Source organism: Brassica napus, chromosome C1, assembly GCF_020379485.1.
Source record: "Brassica napus cultivar Da-Ae chromosome C1, Da-Ae, whole genome shotgun sequence".
Classification (NCBI taxonomy): Eukaryota; Viridiplantae; Streptophyta; class Magnoliopsida; order Brassicales; family Brassicaceae; genus Brassica; species Brassica napus.
In genome coordinates, this window is record NC_063444.1 from 25,995,716 (window position 1) to 26,019,697 (window position 23,982).

General features: G+C 30.8%; 3 protein-coding genes across 3 annotated transcripts; 2 read left to right on the plus strand and 1 right to left on the minus strand.

Annotated features, from left to right (window-relative positions):
• The first annotated feature begins 351 nt into the window (after positions 1-351).
• Positions 352-3,429, plus strand: LOC106374651 (UDP-glycosyltransferase 76E4). Its single transcript, XM_013814630.3, has 2 exons — positions 352-2,396; positions 2,473-3,429. The coding sequence occupies exons 1-2, from the start codon at positions 1,919-1,921 to the stop codon at positions 3,345-3,347; spliced, it is 1,353 nt and encodes a 450-aa protein (XP_013670084.2). The 5' UTR covers positions 352-1,918; the 3' UTR covers positions 3,348-3,429.
• Positions 3,430-3,752: 323 nt separating this feature from the next.
• Positions 3,753-5,409, plus strand: LOC106376458 (UDP-glycosyltransferase 76E11-like). The gene is made up of 2 exons (XM_013816543.3): positions 3,753-4,308; positions 4,388-5,409. Exons 1-2 carry the CDS (start codon positions 3,831-3,833, stop codon positions 5,278-5,280), a joined length of 1,371 nt encoding a protein of 456 aa, XP_013671997.1. The 5' UTR covers positions 3,753-3,830; the 3' UTR covers positions 5,281-5,409.
• Positions 5,410-5,702: 293 nt separating this feature from the next.
• LOC106376459 (transcription factor LUX-like) lies at positions 5,703-7,722 on the minus strand. Its single transcript, XM_013816544.3, has 2 exons — positions 6,637-7,722; positions 5,703-6,050 (listed from the first exon to the last, which is right to left on the minus strand). The coding sequence occupies exon 1, from the start codon at positions 7,566-7,568 to the stop codon at positions 6,651-6,653; it is 918 nt and encodes a 305-aa protein (XP_013671998.1). The 5' UTR covers positions 7,569-7,722; the 3' UTR covers positions 5,703-6,050; positions 6,637-6,650.
• Between the last annotated feature and the right edge of the window lie 16,260 nt (positions 7,723-23,982).

The following is a 23,982-nucleotide window of genomic DNA, read 5'->3' on the forward strand; positions in this document are numbered from 1 at the left end:
ACCAAAATTTATAAATACCTAAATGAAGATTACATCTCTAAGTCTAAAATTCTAAAATCCGAGTAGTCCGAAAGGGTGTCCAAACGCCCACCTTTAGCATGACGCATGTAAGAATTTGTCTCACGGTTTACGATTTACTACACCTAAAATATACCTTAAACATATGACGTACATATATAAAACTTTTAAATCTATAAGTTATATAAAAAATTATAACTTACTTAAATAATTTTGTTAATGAAAATGATATGTACAAGGATAAAAATCTAGTTATAATTATAATTTAAATTAATATTTTTAACTAAAATCTGGTTATAATTATAATTTAAATTAATATTTTTAATTCTTGTCAGAGACTTGAGGACTCTCTAACTGTTAACGTTGGCCTTAGCGTATACAAAACGAACAAAAATAACACCTGGCTGTTTCTGTAATTAATGTTATTGTCTTTCTTTTGTTATTCCATTAAGATAAAGTAGTTGCCACATGAGAGACACTTAACAGCTGAATAAAATTGCAGGCATCATTTAGATGATTGTGGAGTATTTTAATACAAACAGGATTTTTTAATAATTATAATGGATCATTAATTTAGAGATGTTGTCCAACGAGGGAGAGAGAGAGGTCACCAACTTCCCTGACTTTCCAGCATTGGGAAAGTTAATCATGAAGGAAGAACCTATCAACTCTTACATCAGCCAAAACAAAACTAAATTAATGGTAATGTGTTCCTTTTGTTATCCCATTAAGACATAGTAGTTGGCACATGAAATGAACACTTTTTTTTTTAATTCAAAATTTTATAAACTTTTATAACGGAACACACCGTGGATTACAAAAACCGGCAGAAAATGATAATATCTCCGGAAGCAATAGCCCAAAAGAAAGAGACAATAACAATGAGGTAGGATAATATGAAAAAAAAAGCATTAGAGAGCCACAGGTACTAAAACTGGAACTAATGGACTGATCATAACTCGCAGACACTCCTGAGAAACATGAGACCGAAGATAACCAAAGAACCCATGACTTAGGCAAATCCAACCCTGAAGGGTACACCACCAAGCCAAAACAGGTGCACCATCAGGACAAGCATGTGCGAGGATAAACTTACATCAACACCAGAGACTGTTGCAAACCGGAGTCAAGGCAGAACCAAGTCAAAACCAAATACCTAGGCTCAAGGACACAAGAACTTGAAATGCTAAAGGGAAAAACACCGGCGAAGATTTACAGGTCTTACACGCGGATACTCGTTAGGCAGAATAGAGATCTAAAGAGCTAAAACTGGTGACCTCCTCGCAAGAGAAAACCTACAAATCAAACTCACTGCTTCGTCTCGAAACGCTCGCCCAATCCATGGTAGATAAAGGAGAGGTCTAGTAGATTCCTCCACAGCAAATATACCTCACACTGACGAATCCAAAAAGCTAGAACAAGGCGAAAAAAGAATTGACCATAACTGCAAGCAACCAAAGAGAAACAGAAGCACCACAACCCAAATCTAAAGCAACCCTCGACTTGACAACAACGACCTTCACCTAAACCACCATAAACCATAGAAACCTAGATTAAACTAAAGAGAAAGAGGAGATCCTCCCTCACATAGCGACGATGAAGAGCACCGCCAACCACGGAGGGAGATCAGATGACCTAGAGTTTTCTTCTTCTTTTCTCTCTTGACGGCTTGACCTAATTTTTGCACATGAAAGGAACACTTAAACAAGTATTTTAATAGAAATGGGATTTTAATAAGTATAAAGGATTATTTATTTAGAGCAGTTGTCCAACGAAGAATGAAAGGAGAGAGAAAGAAAGAGAGGTGTCACCAACTTCCTTGATTTTCAGCACTGAGAAAGGCATCAGCCCCTGCTTCTTGGACTAGATCTAGAACTATCTTCAACATAGAGGTTAAGCAATGGAGAAAAAGCAAGAAAAGAAAAGGATAGTGTTAGTTCCAGTTCCAGCACAGGGACATGTAACTCCCTTTATGCAGCTTGGGAAAGCCCTTAGTTTGAAAGGCTTCTTAATTACAGTAGCTCAGGGACAGTTCAATCGAATAAGCCCTTCACCAGACTTCCCTGGGTTTCAGTTTGTCACCATACCCGAAAGCTTACCTGAGTCTGAACTGAAGAGACTCGGGCCAATCGAGTTTGCGTTAAAGCACAACAAAACGAACGAGGCAAGCTTCAAGGATTGTATAGCTCAGTTGTTGCTTCAACAAGGTAATGATATAGCATGTATCATCTATGACGAGTCCATGTACTCGTGTGAAGCTGCAGCTAGAGAGTTTAAGATTCCCTGTGTCATCTTCACCACTACAAGTGCTACAAATCATGCATCACGATGCGTTCTCAGCAAACTCAATGCCGAGAGGTTCTTCTCCGACATAGAAGGTGTCCTAAACTAAAAGCTTAATAACTCATCTAAGATCAATCGTTTCACTAACAATGGTTTCATTTTAATTTGCAGATCCAGAAGTGCAAGACAAGGTGGTTGAAAATTTGTATCCATTAAGATACAAACACCTACGACCTTCAGGACTTGGGCCATTAGAGCCACATCTGGAGATGCGTAGGGAAATAGTCAACAAAAGAACAGCTTCCGCTTTCATCATAAACACGTCAAACTGTCTAGAGAGCTTGTCTCTGTCTTGGCTGCAACAAGAACTCAAAATTCCAGTGTACCCCTTAGGCCCTCTTCACATTACAGCTTCAGCGCCTTCCAGTTTATTGAAACAAGACAGAAGCTGCATTGAATGGCTGAACAAGCAGAAACCGAGGTCAGTCATATACATAAGCATGGGAAGCATGGCTCACATGGAAACCAAGGAAGTTGTGGAGACTGCGTGGGGGTTGTCTGATAGCAACCAACCATTCTTATGGGTCACCGGAAGCGGTTCTATCACTTGTCCCGATTGGATAGAGACATTTCCAGAGGAACTGCGAAAGACGGTGTCAGAAAGAGGATACATTGTGAAATGGGCACCGCAGATAGAAGTACTTGCGCATCCTGCAGTGGGGGGCTTCTGGAGCCACTGTGGATGGAACTCAACGCTCGAGAGCATTGCGGAAGGAGTTCCAATGATTTGCAGGCCTTTTCATGGCGAGCAGTTGTTAAACGCTATGTATATAGAAAGCGTCTGGAGTGTAGGAATTCAGCTTGAAGGTGAAGTTGAAAGAGTAACGGTCGAGAGAGCTGTGAAAAGGTTGATTGTGGATGAAGAAGGTGCATGCATGAGGGATAGAGCTCGTCTTCTAAAAGACAAGGTCAAAACTAGTGTGAGAAACGGAGGCTCTTCATATAATGCATTGGATGAGCTCGTCAAGTACTTGGAGACTGACTAAGGAGCTGCACTTCATGTATTACAATAGATCACTGAATGATTGGTTCATCAGGAAAAAAAAAACAGATCAGTGAATGTTTTGATCAAATAAAATTCGTGAAGTACATGGTTTTCTTTTAAATCCATTTAAAAAAAAAAAAAAAAAAAAAAGCAATTCAAATCAATTATGAGTCTCTTTTGGCAGTTTGCCTATTATGGAATTGTTGCATTGAAGAAAAATAAATAATTTTACATGAAGCCAAAGAAGACAAAGAGGACCAAGAAGTAAGAAGCAACTTTGATTTTGTCTCTGATTTCTCTAACAAGATAAAGAGATGCAACCGCCTTATCGTACTGACATACATCATACACCACATGCCTACTTCACATGTGGTGAATAGAGCCCACAAGCCTGAAAATATGATGTTTACATGGAGAAGATACTTCTTTCATTAAAACTCGTAGGGGAGATTACTTTTTAGTTGTTCTTACAGGAAAAAAAAAAATGGAGGAAAAGCGAGCGAGGAAAAGGCTAGTGTTGGTTCCAGTTCCAGCTCAAGGACATATATCTCCAATGATGCAACTTGCCAAAACTCTTCACTTGAAGGGTTTCTCAATCACCGTTGCTCAGACCAAATTCAATTACTTTAACCCTCCAGATGACTCCACTGACTTTCAGTTTGTCACCATTCCAGAAAGCTTACCGGAGTCTGATTTCAAGAATCTAGGGCCAATACGGTTTCTGCATAAGCTCAACAAAGAGTGTCAGGTGAGCTTCAAGGACTGTCTGGGTCAGTTGTTGATACAACAAAGTCATGAGATCGCATGTGTCATCTACGACGAGTTCATGTACTTTGCTGAAGCTGCAGCCAAAGAGTTCAACCTCCCAAACGTTATTTTCAGCACCACAAGTGCCACTGCTTTTGCTTGCCGATCTGTATTCGAAAAACTCTATGCAGAAAATGCCCTGGTTCCCTTCAATGGTATTTTAAAACTTCTCTGTTTCTATTTTCACTAGTGTGTATAATCTCTAACCGCATGGTTCTTGACTTTTTTTCGCAGAACCCAAAGAAGAACAGAACGAGCTAGTGCCAGAGTTCCATCCCCTGAGATACAAAGACTTTCCGGTGTCACGTTGGGCATCATTAGAAAGCATAATGGAGATCTATAGGAATACAGTTGATAAACGGACAGCTTCTTCTGTTATAATCAACACGACAAGCTGTCTAGAGAACTCATCTCTGTTGTGGCTGCAACAACGTCTAGAAATCCCAGTGTACCCTGTAGGCCCTCTTCACATGGTGGCCTCGGCTCCTACAAGTCTGCTTGAAGAGAACAAGAGCTGTATTGAATGGTTGAACAAACGAAGTCAAAACTCTGTGATATTTGTAAGCTTGGGAAGCTTAGCTTTGATGGAAATCAACGAAGTGATGGAAACAGCTTCGGGGTTAGATAGTAGCAACCAACACTTCTTGTGGGTGATTAGGCCAGGGTCAATACGTGAGTCGGAATGGATAGAGTCATTGCCTGAAGAGTTTAGTCAGATGGTTTCAGATCGAGGTTACATTGTGAAATGGGCACCGCAGAAGGAAGTACTTGCTCATCCTGCAGTAGGAGGGTTTTGGAGCCATTGTGGATGGAACTCGACACTAGAGAGCATCGGGGAAGGAGTTCCAATGATCTGCAAGCCGTTTTCTGGTGATCAAAAGGTGAATGCGAGGTACTTGGACCGTGTTTGGAAAATTGGGGTTCAAGTGGAGGGCGATTTAGACAGAGGAGCGGTGGAGCGAGCTGTGAAGAGGTTAATGGTGGGCGAGGAAGGAGAGAAGATGAGAAAGAGGGCCGTTAGTTTGAAGGAGAAACTAAGAGCCTCTGTCAGAAGTGGAGGTTCTTCACACAACTCGCTAGAGGAGTTTGTAAACTTCTTCAAGACTGTGAAACAAATTAGAAACTAGTATCTACATAACTCACCATGTATTGCCAGTGAAATGAACAGTTAAAAAAGCTTATGCTGAAGAAAGCAATGGACAAATAATGACTTGTGTTGTTATTAAGAAATAAATGTACTTTTCTATTCTAGAAGACTCTTACTCTTCAACAATAAAATCAAACGGGGGACACTAGTGTAATGTGAGGATAAGGTTGTCACTGAATGTGTGATGTGCAGAGAATAGTATATTGCTGGAGATTAATGTTTCTTTATAAAAGTATGATCATCTATTGGAGAGGAAAAGGTAATTACATTATTATCTAAATCTCAAAGTAGAACCATACGTAGCTAAAACCAATAAGATCTGTTTGTAATGTCACTTTCTCCCTATTGTTCGAAGTTAATTGGCTCTCTAATCCAATGAAAGGTTATTACTTGAGAAAATAATAGTCGTCTTTAACTGATATATATATATATATATCGAAGGTAGATAAACACAAAGACTGTGTCTGACGCCATCCCAAGAAGAAATAAACAGTTAACAATGCTGAGAAATACGACAGACGCTCTCTTGATTATCTTTTTAGGGTGTGACTACAAAGAGTAAGGAAAGAGACTTACCTCAAATTACAATATAGAAATCAGTACATGAAACTAGTCAGAGGTCTTCATGTATGCATTGTGCTCCAACAATAGTCATTGGTCTAGTTTCGACATGATGAGTTGTCTGAACAGCTGATCTCCTATGTATGATGCAATGATGACGATGGGCTTAGAAAAACTCGTAAAAAGAACCTGTAACAATAATCATGAAAGATCAAGGCCTGTAAAGATGCAGGAGTATTCTAGAACGGTGTACCTAAATCTGACCATACTACCTGAAGACATGAACTTCGCTGAGAGGAACAAAAAATAGGGAAGATAAACTCACTCTTGAGTTATTATTACCAACCCTTTTGCAATTACAAATGATTTACACGCAGGAATGGTTTAATTTACCAAAAGCATAGCGAAACTATCACTATTGTTACAATATCTATAATCAAACTAGAAGAGTACAGCACTTGTGCTACACAAACATATGGCTTTAAGAACAGTTTATACTTCCCAAAGATGAACCGACTCTGTTCTGAATTATATCAAGTCTCAAACTCCCATCAGAGCATGTTTTCGACTTAGTTGATGTTAGTTATGACAAAATTAAAATGCAGAGAACAAGTCGACTGAAAAAGACCAAAGACTTTATTGTATTACCATTTATATATAGCAAAGACAGAAGAAACTTGATTAGTTTCAAACTTTCAATCAAATCGTGTAAGAATATTAACTGTACTTAAAAGACAGAAACTTGATCAGTTGGACGAGTAAAGACAAAGCTCACCTATTCAATTCCTTTTAATTCTCATTAGCGCTTCCACCTCCGACAGGAGGATAAGACGCCATGGATCCGAACTTGTTCTGCTGCATCATATATGGATTTGCAGGTCCGCCACTTCCACGATGATGGTTCTGATGATAAGGATCATGAGCGTGATTCTGGTGATGATACCCTTGCATACCCATATGATGCGCATAGACTGGCATCTGCATCATCGACGGCACTCCCACATGTCCGGCAGATCCACTCCCTTGGCCGCTACCGAGGTCTTGGAAGCTCTGTGGAGGCACAGGGGTTGAGGAGAAGAGCTTATCTGAAGAAGAGGGACCTTCCAAAGTCAATCCCTGCATCCTTTTGAGATACAGCCTGTACTTCTGGAGGTGGGACGCGACGTTCTCTCGAGTCAATCCTTCGACGTTCATCAGCTGCATGATCGTCTTCGGCACTGCGTTTTTAATGCCTAAGTGAGCCACAACATCCACGAATCTCTTGTGCAGCTGCGGCGTCCACACCAAACGCGCCCGTTTCAGTGTCTTCCCGTTGAGATCTTCAGTTCCCGAATCTCCTTCCTCCGCCGTAGAGATATCCACCCCGGCGGAGTCCTCCGATATCTTTTGTTTCTTGGAATCCGATCCGGGACTGCTCGATCCTACTCGATCCTCCTCCTCTGCCGCGACGCCGAGGTTGGTGGACGAAGAGGTGTTGGGACCGGAAGATCCGCCGCGCAGCGACGAGAACGTCGTCTCCGAAGCACGATTCACGTCCTGGATGGTACGGCTCTTCTCCGGGGTTATGCTGAAAGCCATCGCGAGATTCCAAGGGACAAGAGAGTAAGAGAGCGTCGCCAAATCTTCGTCGCTTGGTAAGCCCTTCTCCCATTCCATAACCCTATCTCCGTCGCCGGAAACATCCTTCATCCTCACTTCCTCTCCCATCTTCACTCTCTAATTTCTCGAAGTTCAGATACAGATTTAAATCTAGAACCTCCAAATCGATGAGATCTCGTAAGATTGAAAATATATTTTTCTTGGAAAAAAAAATAGCAAAAGCAAAAAGATAAGAGAAAAGTACACTATCTAATTCCAGATGGATTTTTATCTTAGTGCCAACGTGGACGAGTTAGCTAGATATTTTTGATCTTCTAAATATCTCCCACCGAACACATCATGAGAGCAAGTTTTGTAACACTAGTCGCGACATAGGTGATTAAACACAAGACGAATTACCAGTTTAACCACGTATGATGACCCACGTGGATAAGAAAGTTAAGCTAACTCCGTGGGTTTTTAAGTAATTTACTATTTACTTTCAAGTTGCCTTTGTGGGGCCTAGGAGAGAAAGTGAGAATAGCCGGTCTGTTCGGCCAGCTGGAGAGGAAAAAGAGGAGAAAGATTCGGTGATTAGTGTTGACACCCAATAAGAAATCTTAGCCGTTGGATCATGTTTTAGATATTTATGGAAGCGTCTAAGGATCAATCTAACGGCACAGACTAGCAACTACGTCATGATTTATTTTTCCGGTTAACTTTGCAACTCTACACATGAATTGATAAAAGGGAAATTTGACCCTTTCGAAAGTCTGCTTTCACTCTTTTTCGAAAGTCGTCGGTGGATCCTTTGGACGGGTTTCTGTTCCGGTTTGTTCTGGTAAAATCCCGATTATTCTCTAGCGGTGAAAGTGGCGTTGGCTTCATTATTGTCTGAAGTTGCCTCGACGGTTTCTCTCTCTCGACGTCCTGTTCTGGTGTGTCCGGTGGATGGACGGAGAGTCATTCCGGCGGCGACTTCCTTACCGTGGAAACGTGTCCTGTCTCGTATGCACGTGTTCCTTCCTCGCTTATGCGTTTAACGCGTGGCAGGCTGTTGAGGCTGATTCTGGTTTTCTTTGGGTCAGGGTTTTGTCTGGGCCTTCTTGAGCTTTTTGACTTTTGTTTAGTTTTTCGGTTTGGTTGTGTCTTTGGGCTTTTCTTTGTAATTGGATTTTGGCATTTTATCTTAATAAAGTAAGTTTACAGTGAAAAAAAAAAAGAAGGAAATTTACCCCTATAACTACTAAAAAAAACCCAAATTTGTTAAATAACCAAAAACACACTCTCCCTTCTTATATTTCTCTTCCTATCTCTCTCTTCATTCTCTCTAGAAAACTAATTTCCCTTTTTTTTATGGTTAGTACACAAATAAACCCTTGATAAAATACTCTAATTACCATTATTTGATAATTGATTTGCTATGTGTCATTATCACATTAATTTCAAAAAACAAAAATAAAAAATCTCTATAATATTATTTGAAAAGTCACTTGCTTATGTGTCGCGCTCACGTTAACTCTCACGATGGTTCATTACATTGATATCCTTAATGAATTAGAAATATTACATTTAAATACTATTACTGAATTTTTTATTTAGTTTTCTTTTTAAAATTTTCCAAATAACATATACTCCATCTTTTTTTTAATGTTACATATTCTAGATTTTTCACACATTTTAATAAAACACATTAAATTTATATTTTTTTTTTGTGTTTATCTTTGTTTCATAATTTTAAGCCAATAACAATTCAATAAGTGCAATTAAGTTTTTTGAAATTTGTAATTAGTTAATAAAACATGTCTTGAAAATATAAAAAATTGATCTTTTAAAACAAATTTTTTTCTTAAAATATGTAATATTAAGGAACAGAGGGAGTATAATAAAAAAGAAACATTTATAAAGTTTAAATACTATTATTGATTTTTTTTATTTAGTTTTCTTTTTAAAATTTTCCAAATAACATATATAATAAAAAGGAAACATTCATAAAGTTTTAAAAAACAAATTAAAAAACGAAAATATATGTATAGATAATATGATTTCATTAAAAAGGAAAGTTCACAAAATAGAAATATTTAATTTTAAAATGAAAATTAAATAACATAAAATATACTTTGAAGTAATAAAATATTTCTTTATATCTATATTTTTTAGATGAAAATATATATTTGCATATAATGTGATTTCATAAAAAAACATTCACACACATAATCTTGATATTAGAAAAAATATATTATTTCTTTTAAAACATAATTTTAAACAATACAAAAATATATATTTCAAAGTAATAGAAATAATTTTTATATATCTATCTATTTTCTTAGATGATTACATTAAAAAAGTAAGTAACATAAACTGATATAAATTTAATTGAGTAAAAATAGTTTATAATTAATATTATTGAAATGTGTTATTTATTTTTTCATATATTTAGTTAACTATAATATCTTTTAATTACAGTAAAAAAAAATATATAAATTATATTTTACTTATATACTATTATTTTTAAAATAAAATCACACATTTTTTAAACTGCTTATTTTTAAGATATATTAAATAAATAAAATGAATTAACAATAAATATCTTTTGATCAAATAATTGTAAAATATTTTAAAATAATGTAACACTATATACTTTAACGAGGTAGATATATTATATTTTATCATCATTAAAATTATTTGTTTTCATAATATTAAATTTGCTTTTAAATTTTATGTTTTTATGTTTGTAGAACTTAATATGACTATAATTAAAATACCAAAACAAATTTGAATTCTCATTTTTAAGATTATTTAAAATAAATTTTAGTTTACCATTTAATAAATCTAAGACATCAAATTATTTAGAATTTATAAAATATTTTAATTATTGCAAATATTGATATGTGTTCGCGAGCTTCAAAATATTTATTAATTACTTATGTATGTAATTTCATATTCATCATTGCTTTATTTTCTGATATTTTGTTTTAAAACAAATCAACATATAATTTGATAAATATTATGAAACTACATGCACATTTAAACGATAAATAAAACTAATTTGATTTTTTGTAATTATAATAAAAAATTATACTTCAGTTTGAATTTGAAAGAATATATGTAACTCAATATACTCAGAACATGAGTTACCCGACTAATCCAACTTATATCTAAGATCATAGATTTAGCTACAATAAAAATATATATTTTTATTATACTAATTTATTTTATAAATGTAAATTATAGGATGAATCAAAACATATTAACATATGAAAATAAAATATTAACCAACTGTTATAATTTAGTTCTTTTGTAAAATTTATATATATATGCATGAGATTGTAAAATATTATCCTTATATTAATTTACATAATTTGGAATCAGACAATTTAGTTTATTTTATATTTTTACAAGATATGAAACTATCAAATATTCTTGTGACAATGATAAAACTTTGTGTGATGTTTTATATAAATAAGAAAAAAAAACTATCAAATATTCTTGTACAGATTTTTAGGATTTTAGAAAAGGAAATTAATATTACATAATCTTTTATAATTATATTTTTTCTAGGATTTAGAAAAATAAAATTTCTATCAAATAATTATTTCCAGTAAATATTAACTATTTTTAAAAGTTGCAATTTTCAAAATTCATTTTTTCCAATATCACTAATATTTCTTACAAATTTTCTTGTTAACTAAATATTTTTTTACTATCATGTTTATCAATAATTTTTATAAGTACAAATTACTATTAAACTTTTTTTTTACAATTCTCTCTCGTAAGGATTAAAAAAAAAAAAATCTTAATTGATTAAGATTAGAAAATAAATTTTTTTTTTTAGAAATCTCTTTTATTTAGGATTTTATGAAAAGAAGAAGTTATTTTCACATAATGACAGTTTTATAGACACATTCACAATCTATTTTTTTAATTGACTCATGTCACAATCATATCAGGTGAAATATTTGATGTTAATTTTGGTTTATATTTTTTTAACACAAAATTATTAAAAATTAAATTAGTTAATTATAAGAAAAATAAGATTATTTTGATATATTTATTTTATTTAGACTTTTAAAAATGAAATTAATTATTTTATAATTATTTTTTCTTTTAAATTTTTATACAGCTATTTTATTTTTAATAGAAAAACTTATGTTTATTATTTATATATTTTGTTGTATACATACAAACACATATTCATCATATTCACACATACTCATGTACAATAACAACATTAAAATATAAAATTATGTTAGCATCATAAGATGTAATAAGGATAATAAAAAGTTGAATTGTATCAAGAAATTAAAATAAAATACCGAGGTAATCCTCTTCATGTAAATACTATTGTGTTTTGTAAAAATAATATGTAGAAGTTTAAACTTAAATATAGATGTGAAATATTTGTAGCTATTTTTGGTCATACTTTTTTAACATACAAAATTATCTATTAAAAAAGGAAAGTTAGTTACTTATAAGACAATAATAAGAGTACTTTTAAAATTTTCTTTTAATTAGGCTTTTAAAAAAGTAATATTATTTATTTAAAAGTTAATTTTTATTCATTTTTTTTACTAAATAATTTTTTATACTTGTAGGATTTTACAATTAGTTTTTGTTTAACATTTTTTCTTAAAGTTAATATTTATCTTTTATAATTCAATATCTTTAGTATCTCTTAAAACAAACATTATAATAAATAATAATAATGAGACTATTAAATAATATTTATAATTTTAAAAATCGCTTTTTATTTTATTTTAGTATATATATTTTTGATTATGAGAAATTTTAACACATATCACATTTCCAAATATATAACTAACATTGTCACAATCATGTAAATAAGCAATTTTGAAGAACCAAACTTTTTATAAAAATACTAACAATAATAATAATAATAATAATAATAAGACTATTAAATAATATTTATAATTATTTTTTAAGCAAAATCATTTTCATTATTTTAGCATATATTTTGATTATGAGATAGTTTAACACATATCACATTTTTAAATATATAACTAACATGTGTCACAATCATGTTAATTAACAATTTTGAATAACCAAGCTCAATATAATATTTTATAATTATATTTTCATTAAAATTTTAGAAAAGGAAAATTATATTAAATAAATTGTTTTCAAAATTTTTTTTAGGATTTTGGAAAAAGAAAATTTCTAAAATAATTACCACTTAATATTTAAAAAACAATATTTTACTATTAAATAATTTTTAAAAGTATTTTTTATCAAAATTCGTTTTATTATCTTATTATATATATTTTTTAATTGTTATATATTTAAACACATGTCATAATATTATAAGAAAAATTGTTATCAAATAGTCTTTTACAATTATCTTTTGATTAGGATTTCAAAAAATGAAAATTACTATTAAATAATATTTTAATTATTTTTTAATAGAATTCGTTTTTGTTAATATCTTAATATATATATTTTAATTTTGAGATAGATTAACACATATCACATTCTTAAAATATATAATTGGCATGTGTCGCGATCATGTTAATTAAAAATTTTGAAGAACCAAACTTTTAGAAAAGAAAAATTATATTAAATAAATGGTTTTCAATTTTTTTAAGGATTTTGTAAAATGAAAATTTCTAAAATAATTACTACTAAATATTAAACAAAAAATAGTTTTCAATTTTTTTAAGGATTTTGTAAAACGAAAATTTCTAAAATAATTACTACTAAATATTTAAAAAAAATACTATTAAATAATTTTTAAAAGTAGTTTTTATCGAAATTCGTTTTTATTATCTTATTATATATATTTTTAATCATTATATATTTAAACACATGTCACAATATTATACGGAAAATTATTATCAAATATTTTTTGGCAATTATCTTTTGATTAGGATTTAAAAAAAGGAAAATTACAATTAAATAATATTTTAATTACTTTTTAATAAAATTCGTTTTTGTTAATATCTTAGTATATATATTTTTAATTATGAGATAGATTAACACATGTCACAATCTTAAGATATATAATTGCCATGTGTCGCGATCATGTTAATTAGCAACTTTGAAGAACCAAGCTTTATATAATTTTAAGTATTTTGTAAAACGAAAATTTCTAAAATAATTACTACTAAATATTAAAAAAAAAGTACTATTAAATAATTTTTAAAAGTAGTTTTTATCGAAATTCGTTTTTATTATCTTATTATATATATGTTTAATCATTATATATTTAAACACATGTCATAATATTATAAGGAAAATTATTATCAAATAGTTTTTGGCAATTATCTTTTGATTAGGATTTTAAAAAAGGAAAATTACTATTAAATAATATTTTAATTACTTTTTAATAAAATTCGTTTTTGTTAATATCTTAGTATATATATTTTTAATTATGAGATAGAGTAACACATGTCATAGTCTTAAGATATATAATTTCCGTGTATCGCGATCATGTTAATTATCAACTTTGAAGAACCAAGCTTTATATAATAAGATTCTAAGCACAATATATCTTAAGTTATACATAATCTTCCTCAAATATATTTACATATCTAAGACAACAAACAACGTAAATGCAAATAAGAAAATTAATCATAATTTTAATATATTTAAAATATTACAGTTGAATTAAGAGAATTATATGCAATCTAATATACGCAAATGATAACTAAATCGACTATAAAAACAACAAAACGACTAGATATAACATATCTAAAATCATATGTCTAATTAAAGTAATATAATGTTGTCAAAAAAAAATTAAAGTAATATAATATTATTTATATAAATTGTGCATACAAATTATAAATTAATTTAAAATTTAAAATAAATAACAATTCATTATTATTGTATATTTATTTTATAAATATTTATATTCGTGCATGAGCACGGGAAAATCACCTAGTAACATACTAATAATGATAACATGGTTTGAAATTAATTGTGAGATAAACATTACATATATATATATATTTTTTTTTTGGTAATTTTTTAAAATATCGTAATAACTCATAGATCGTCACTAATATAACAATAAATAATATAACAATAGAAATAAAAAAATATACTAATAATTTATAATTTTTGAAATATTATTTAATCCTATTTTATATAATTATATAATTTTTATTACTAACACATTTCTTCAAAATTTAATGCAGTTTAAAAAAAATATATATATATATATATATTTCTAATTCTACTACCATTAGTTTTTTAAAAATATTTTTTCAAAAAATTAAAAATATTATTTAGTTTTACGTTTTGATAATTATATACCAAAGAAAAAATTTCTCTTAATATTGAAGAACTTGATATGATACATCTTAACCAAAATAAATAGATAATAATCTTTCCAATCTTATAATTTTAAATATATACATACATATTATAGAAAAAAATAAATAAATATATTTATTTTATCTTAATTTATTATAATAACTTGGTATTGGGCATGCATCGTTTTTACAGACAAACGGACATGTTCAACAATCAATATTCTTTTTTCTTACATATAATTTAATTTAAATTTAAAATTAAAATTTAAGCAAATAATAAAATTTACAAGTCAAGGAAAATTTATTTTAAACTTAAAAACTTTATTTTCTGCAAATAATGTAGGAAAACATCTAGTTAAAAGTAAAAATATAGAAAAAGGTGGGTTCTACGACCTATTGGTTTCCACAGCATCTCAGGTTCGAAACTTCGAATCAATATATAAAAATATGTGGAAATGCTCTTTCGTCCTTGTCTTCTTCCTGTGCAAGCTTCTTCTTCGAGTGACTGTACTGTTAGGGTTTGATCTTTGTATTTTCTCGAAGAGAAGAATGATCGATTCTTTTAGTTGTTTTGAGCTTGATTTTGTGTTCTCTACTTCTCTATATTGTGGTCAATGATCTCACTACTACTCCTCATAACACTCCCTCTCCTCCGCAACTGTTTTCTCAACCATCGTCATCAAGTCAGCATCGCAGCGGCTGGTTTCCTCTCTCACCATCGGTGGTGTTCTGATGCAGCAAGATATTTGGAAATTTGGAAATTATCCAAATATCTTTATTATTTATTAGTTTTCATAGATTATTACTTTTTATTATATTTTCTATATTTTAATAGTTTTTCTATTTTAATTAAACGTAGGATTTTCATAGATTTAAGGATTTATTATAAATAGGCATCTAAACGTAAGGTTGTATTCAGTTTGATTTGATTAATAAAAGAGCTTTGGCTTTTGGGAGATTGTATTCTCTATCTCTTGTATTGATTTGATTAGATTCATCAATCAAGAAGCAGGTCCTAAGCGAAGATTCTCTAGAATTCCTTGGTTGAGCTGGCAGGTCCCAAGCGTGGTTTCCATAACCCCTTGGTTGAGTTGTTTATTGTTGCTTCCGCTCCATCAGGTGGTATCAGAGCTGCGTCTATTTTGTTTCTTAATCGAAGAACGATTTTAGATGTCATGTTGATTTGCAGTTGCAATTTCTATCCTTTCATGGACGAAAGTCTTTTTGTCGAGAGAGAATACCATGAGATCTATGGTGATCCAATCTACGACGTGTATGTGTATGAAGACATTGTTAATGTTATTGACTGCATTTTCAAAGAAGATTCTTTTAGGAATCTGGATCGTGCAAACTTTGTGCAAAAACGAATTATTGAAAATTCTGGATGTAAATAGATCCGTGAAGAATGAAGTTTCTGAAAATTTTCTACAAAATCAGCACCGTGCAAAATTCGTGCAGATTTACGTAATTATGGTGCCAAGAAGACGAATGAAGATTTGAGGACAAATATTTCTTGGCCGGCGAGACCTGATGCAGCAAGATATTTGGAAATTATCCAAATATCTTTATTATTCATTAGTTTCCATAGATTATTACTTTTTATTGTATTTTGTAAATTTTAGTAGTTTTCCTATTTTAATTAAAATTAGGATCTTCATAGATTTAAGTATTTATCTTATTATATAAAGCTTGATTTTTTCAAAGTTGCTAATTAACATGATCGCGACATGTATCGATTAATTTTTTAAGATTGTGACATGTGTCAAAAATATGTTACAATTCTCTTTTGTTTTGGATTTAAAAAAAAATTAGAAAAGGGAAAATTATTATTACATTTTACTTAAAAGGAAAATTATTATTACATTTTTTTTGAACACTAGATAAGGAAAACTATTACAAAAATATATTTTATTGTTCTATTTAGGAGCTTAGAAAAGGAAAATTACTATTACATAGTCTTTTACAATTGTGGCTCTTTTATATTCTTTTAAAATTTGATAGCAATTTTAATTTTTTAAAATTTTATAAACAAAGAATAATTCTAAAAAGCAATTTGAAAGTAATTTTTTAAAAAATATTTTGTATAGTTTTTCGTTTTTTTTAAAAGAATTATAAGTGAATTAAAAAAAATACAATCTTAAATAAAAACGAATTATAAAATGAATCAAAAAAATTATTTAACATTGGATAAGTTTAATAAAACATTAAATTAGTACATAAGAAAGTGTATAATGTTGTCATTGCTTCTTGGCCTTATTTAACTTCCCATTTTATTTTAGGTATGGATGTTTTTTCTAACTCTAAGTACAAAGATGATAATAGTTCGTCTATGCACCATGATTATAAAAAACAAATATTAACTGAAACTTATGTGTCAAAACGAATCTTAATTATAAAATAAATCTTACATAACATATGGAAAAACAATCTTAAAACTATAACAAAATAATTTTTTAAAATAATTTTTATTAAATTAAAATATCAAACAAAGCCCGTTGCGACGCACAGATCCAAATCTAGTTATAAATAAACATCTAAACCTAAAGCTGTATTCAGTTTGATTTGATTAATAAATGAGCTTTGGCTTTTGGAATAATTGTATTTTCTATCCCTTGTATTGATTTGATTAGATTCATCAATCAAGAAGCAGGTCCCAAGCGAGGATTGCCTAGAATCCATTGGTTGAGCTGGCAGGTCCCAAGCGTTGTTTTCATAACCCATTGGTTGAGCTGTTTATCGTTGCTTCCGCTCCATCATGTTCTCTTGCAGATAAATCACAGTTTGGACGACAGTTTGTTGAAGATGATTGTCCCTTGTCGGCGATGAACTCGACGCAGCCTATTAATCAAAACTAGCGGTATGAGAATCATGAGTATCGCAAGTGGAAGAATCTAGAGGGCGAGATACTTGGAGATATTGAGCCGATACTTGGAGATATTGAGCCTATAGCTCTTCCTGCCGAAGATATTCTTCATTCGGATAGGTAAAATTCATGTTCCGATCAAATATGAACTTCACCTTGTTCTTTGTAGGATGGTTTAGTGATGTTGTAGTTATGGGTCAAGTATTAGGCTACATCAGCTGCAAAAAATTGCCTACATCAAATACGTTTTGAATAACAATTCCAATCTTGATTTAGTTTTGGTTGATTTGCTGAAGTACTTGGAATGAAGTTATAGCCTCTTAGCTTGGTCCATCAGCTTGTTCTTAATAACGTAGAGACATCCTTTTGGAGTTTGATGGACAATTTCTACTGAATCCATAGATTCATTACCTGAGGTTTAATCTACAATGGTTCCAACCAAACCCTTGTGTCGAGAAAGCCAAAGTCTTTATAGAGACCATGATAGTTTTTATTGAGCAACTTTTAATCCACCCAATCGAAGTAAGACCCGGTATATTATTATTAAAATAGTATTCCATATATAGTTGGAGTTTCTTTTTATCAAGATTGATGACTATAGACAGATAGCTCTCTATAACGTTTACTTCACGATCATTTTAAAGATCCTCACCAGACGCCTCCAACATATATTTAACCCTGTTATCTCGGCAAATCAATCCGCATTTGTACCAGACAAATCGATTCATATATGACAATGTGATGATCATTCATGATAATCTTCACCTTCTGAAAGAATTCAAGAGATCAAAAGTATTGTTCCATGGCTATAAAACCGAAATAAGTAAAGCTATGACAGACTCGCGTGGGTCTTCATATAAGTTGTCTTAATACGATTGAATTTTCATGATTGAACTACTGCAATTGGATAATGTAGGGGGGTTACTTATGTTACCTACTCCTTCCTTATCAATGGCCATGTAAAAGTAACGTGCAATTAGACAAGGAAACTCTCTCTTCCCATATATTTTCATACTTTGTGGGGTAGTGCTTTCAGATTTATGCCACTCAGCTAAGTCACTAGAACCTTTGAAAAGCATTCGAGTGGTGAGAGGAAGCTATAGATAAATAATCTTCTCTTTGCACACGACATCATGTTATTCGCCAAAACCTCAACCAAAAGCTGCTCGGCTCTAATGATGATCATTGGCAAGTATGAAAAGGCTTTAGGACAAACGATCAATCCTAAAAAAAACCCCATCACCTTCTCTGCTAAAATATCACCGTATATTAAATCAAGGGTTAACTGACAATGATGAAATCTGTCATATGAGCCATGAGGCATCCTCATCTATCCAAATATGAACCAACCATATGGATAATTTTAAAATATTGACATCACTCTGTGACTTTACGCATCAGTGTTCCTATACTTATAATTCAATATTGACAAGATGAGAAAAGAACGCGCTAAAAAGGGTGGGGATACGAAAGATGTACATGAAAAATGTGACCAATATATAGTCAGCTAAGATTATTTAGCTGGATCGAAGAGATATAGATATAAAATTATAGATTTTGGGACCAAAGACAAAGACGAAGAGAATATTAAAAACTGAACACATTGGACCAATATCACGTTCACATGTGAGCATTAGCATGATTATTGGGGGTTCTTAGAGTGGAGTTCTTAGCGGAATATAAGAATCCGTCTCTTAATTTTTAACTAAAAAGTTAATAACCGGCTCTTAAAACTCTTATTTAAGAACCAGTTCTTAGCTTTTTTAGTTAAAAGTTAAGAGACGGGTTCTTATATTCCGCTAAGAACCTCACCTTAAGAACCCCCCAATAATCATGCTCTTAATTGTTATAAGCCGTGACCAATGAAAACTTCTCAGTTTTTCTGTTCACATATCTCTTAGTACCAGTAGACTATCACTTGTCATTTATATAAATACTAGAGCTTGATCTACATATCCGTGCGGGTATTAATTTTGCTTCTATATATAAATATTTGTTCGACATAATCAGTGATTTATATTTTAAATAAATATACTTTCATATTTATGAAAATATAGCAATTTACCCATTTATTTAATAAATTTGATGAAACGACCCGTAAAATCCTATTATAGTTATATATGGTTTTCATAAAATTATTCTATTATTTTAATTATACATGATGAATATTTAAATTAAAGATTATTAAAAAGTGAGTTATTTCAAAAAAAACGAAGTGTGTAATCCCCTATATATTAATAGAGAAACATTAAAAATGTTATAACTTGTAATTTATACTAAATTAAAAAAGTGTCCTACTGAGTTGTCACGTAATTGGAATGCTAATTTTGCTTACGTGGCGGCTTGAGAATCAGTTGAGAATTTTGTTAGTCCAAAATTAAATTGTTAGGGAATGTTATATTATATAGTATGTCCATTATGGACCATTCATTTATCAAACTGAAATTATTATATATTCTTTTCTTAAATAAAACTTACGAAATTACCTAATGTGATTAAGATATATATGGTATTTAATGATTTTAAATAATAAAGATTTGCTAACAATCTGTATACTTTCTATCATTTTTTTAATTATTTATTATTAAAATAAATTACACAACTATATTAATCATATAATAAAAATTTAGATTTTTTTTCACATGTTGTATTTTGAATTTTTCAAAATGAGTATAAATTAGTAAAACTGTTAAAAGTCTCACATAAATTTTTGTGATCAAGGTTTGAATTTTTTTCTATAATAAGATACAATGATTATAAAATCATATAAATAAGTAATTTTATTTTAATAGGCGTTTATGTTAATATATATATATATATTTCATATCGTTTAAATTAAACTATATATCATATGAAAATACATACTTATATTTTGATATATACGTTGAATATATATTGAAAAGCTAATATTTTAATTTTGAAGTCTTCATTGTTTTTTTTAAATGATTATAAATTATTTAAACCAATAAACATTCCACATTAAAAAAAATCGTTGGTGTAAAATTTTGTTACAAAAATATGCAAATAATCATAAAATCATATGAGTAGAAACCTCATTTAATAAATATCCATATTAAAAGTATATTTTATATCTATGTTAATATCTTTTAAATTTAATTATATATCATATACAGTAGATAAGATTGATTGTTTTGATTTATTTACCCTAAAATTATTGCGAATAAACAAGAGCGGTCGTTTGATTTATATACGCATGTCAATTTATTACATTATAGTAACTGATTTCTTAGTTATTTAATATATAATTATTATTTTATTATTTCATAATATGCAGAAAACATAAAATAAGTAATAAATATAAAATATTTATTATGAACAAGGCGGGATCTTAACCTAAGTATGTATCTCTTTAATAACTAGGGTCATTGCCCCCGCGCAAGCGCGGAGTTGTGGACAGAGTTCATGTTTTATCTCAATATTTGTTAGGGTTATTGTAGCTGTGAATTTTGGGTTTTGGGTTGATCATTGTTTTTCAAGTTTTTTATTGTTATAGGGTTAGAGTTGTGATGATGAACTGTGTATGCACTGTTCTCCACTCATGAATGACTAAACTGTGTTAGTAATGTGATTGATATAGTTCGTGGTGTTGCTTGCTGTATCACTGAGACTTATTGTTTGTTTGTCTTTTTAATTTGTTACTTGTATTGTTGAGATTATATAAATTATATTAATGTTGTTGAGAGTACCTTTTGTTTCTGGATATTTTTTCTTCAGTTTAGTTGTGTAAGTTATGTGTATTAAGTAATATTTTTTTTATTCTTATTATGTTGGTTATATGTTTTATTTATTTTTAAACTTGTTTCCGGACCTTTAAAACAAATACATGAAGACTTATAGAAATAACTATAAAATAAGTGACAATTAGTATTTGAGCCTTAAAACAAATATATGTATTTCTCACAAGAAGACAATATCATTGCCCTGTTGACATTGAGCATGTAAGCTATTTTCATAAGACAAAAGGAGTGAGCAGGTGGAGATGTTGTTGCCGCCTTTGTATCTGTTGGGATTGTCTCTTGTATCTGCTGGTGTGGCTGTGTTTGTTTCTCTTTTATTTGATGGGTAATATGTAAACAAAAATCATTGTTAGTTGTATTTATCAGAGTTTGTAACTTACTTTGTTTTTTTTTTTAGGTAATTTCACTGATCTTGGTTACCGTCTTTGTCTTCTTCGTAAGCATCTCCGAAAGTAAGTTTGTAAATTTTTACATAGTTGGCCATGTAGTTTGTATTTGTTTAGCTGGCTCAATGTATGTGTCGTTGAGTTTTAGTTGAGTTGATTGGTTTGGTATATTTTTTTTGAAGTTTATTTGTAAGATTAGACAAAAATAGAGGTGATCATTAATGATTAGTCTTTTTTGAGATTCTAGTTTTTGGTGTTTTGATTGTTTGGGTTATTGTGGTTTCTTTTAAACTGTAAAATAAAGATTTGTGTGAAATTAGATTAATAAGTAAGGGAGATAAATAGACGACCACAAATCTTGGGTAGGAAATATTTTTGAGTATTGATGTTAGCACAATATAGACAGTAATATAAAGGAATTATGTGTTGTTGTTTCTTACGGATCAACGAGGAGACGGATAACGACTCGAGTTGTTTCTTTGGTGAGGTCAGAGCCCTGGACCGAATGGATTTTCCCAACCACATCTGCGAGTTTAAATATCAGTTATGATATCGAAACATAATATAAACCCATATGCAATATGATAATATATCTCGGAGTTCTAGGTTTGTGTTCGCAATCACTTGGAGATTTCGAACAGTCTAATATTGACTGGAGATTGATCTCAGAAGTACCCGTGATGACTTCATCAATAATGGTTAGTGAGATGAAACGAATGAGGAATTGATGATTAGTTATCTTGTACATGCTTGAGCACATAGCAACCTCAAAATGATCGACTTTCACAATGGAATATGCTTTCAAAGATGGCATGTAATGATTAGCACGTCCGACGGTAGTAAACCCATGAATCACGGAATCTGCAAATAATATTATTCAACAAAGAATCAGGAAATCAATTAAAACAATTATGTTAAATAAGTGTGATAGATCGAAGATTAACTTACCTTTTCATCAAGGAAGAGAACCATCCCACAAACTCTCTGTCTTTCTTAAAGTTCAGGGAATCCTAGAAGCAGAGGAAGCCAGAGGCTATGTGACGGACGCCGGGACGCAGGTTTGACGAACTGGAGAGGCATAGAGAAATATTTTCTAGAAGAAGGTTAAAGCTAAGAGGAATCAATGAGTTTTGTGGAGATGCAGATTAGATTCATCAAAGATGAGAATCATATATATAGGGTTTACAGAGGGGCTACAAATCAGGAAAAGTTATGATCAAGCGATTTAAGATGAGGACATGAAGAGTTCACCGGTGAAAAAATAGATTACGAACAGACACACGGTGCAACTCTGTAACTCAGACTTGTTTGAGATAATGAAGAAAAGAACTCAAATTCATGTTAAACGACAACATTTTACAATATGGGAAAACTAAAATTGTTGCAAACTTGAGCTTTTTTCATATAACGTGATGAATCCCATTTAAAAATGAAACTCATAACACACTTGTAGGCCTAACCCTCAGAGGAAGCTGAAGAAGTAAAGGCTTCTGACCTTCATAAATATATATTAGGTTCGACCATCAATGTACAAAGTATCATTTAGTTTAGTGGTATAAATGTTGGTGTTTATATCTCAATAAGCCGGGTTCGAGCCATGAACTTGACACTTTTTCACACTTTTTAAAAGCGGGGCCCACAAACGCTGACGTGGCACGCTGAGGAGTGAGCAAAAACTCAACTACTATAATATAGACTAGGGGCATTGCCCTCGTGTAAGCGCGGGGTTGTGGACAGAGTTCTTGTTTCATCTCAATATTTGTTAGGGTTATTGTAGCTGTGAATTTTGTGTTTTGGGTTGATCATTGTTTTTCAAGTTTTTTATTGTTATAGGGTTAGAGTTGTGATGATGAACTGTGCATGCACTGTTCTCCACTCATGAAGGACTAAACTGTGTTAGTAATGTGATTGATATAGTTCGTAGTGTTGCTTGATGTGTCACTGAGACTTATTGTTTGTTTGTCTTTTTAATTTGTTACTTGTACTGTTGAGATTACATAAATTATATTAAGAGTGTTGAGAGTACTTTTTGTTTCTGAATATTTTTTCTCCAGTTTAGTTGTGTATGTCGTGTGTATTAAGTAATAATTTTTTTTTTATTCTTATTATGTTGGTTATATTTTTTTTTTTTAAACTTGTTGCTTTTGCCGGACCTTTAAAACAAATACATGAAGGCTTGTAGAAATAATTATAAAATGAGTGACAATTAGTATTTGTGCCTTAAAACGAATATATGTATTTCTCATAAGAAGACAATAGCAT

Coding starts and splice junctions, on each gene's coding strand:
- LOC106374651 (XM_013814630.3), top strand. CDS start 1,919: ATGGAGAAAAAGCAAGAAAAGAAAAGGATAGTGTTAGTTCCAGTTCCA. Junction 2,397..2,472: donor GTTCTTCTCCGACATAGAAG/GTGTCCTAAACT, acceptor TTTAATTTGCAG/ATCCAGAAGTGCAAGACAAG.
- LOC106376458 (XM_013816543.3), top strand. CDS start 3,831: ATGGAGGAAAAGCGAGCGAGGAAAAGGCTAGTGTTGGTTCCAGTTCCA. Junction 4,309..4,387: donor TGCCCTGGTTCCCTTCAATG/GTATTTTAAAAC, acceptor TTTTTTTCGCAG/AACCCAAAGAAGAACAGAAC.
- LOC106376459 (XM_013816544.3), bottom strand. CDS start 7,568: ATGGGAGAGGAAGTGAGGATGAAGGATGTTTCCGGCGACGGAGATAGG.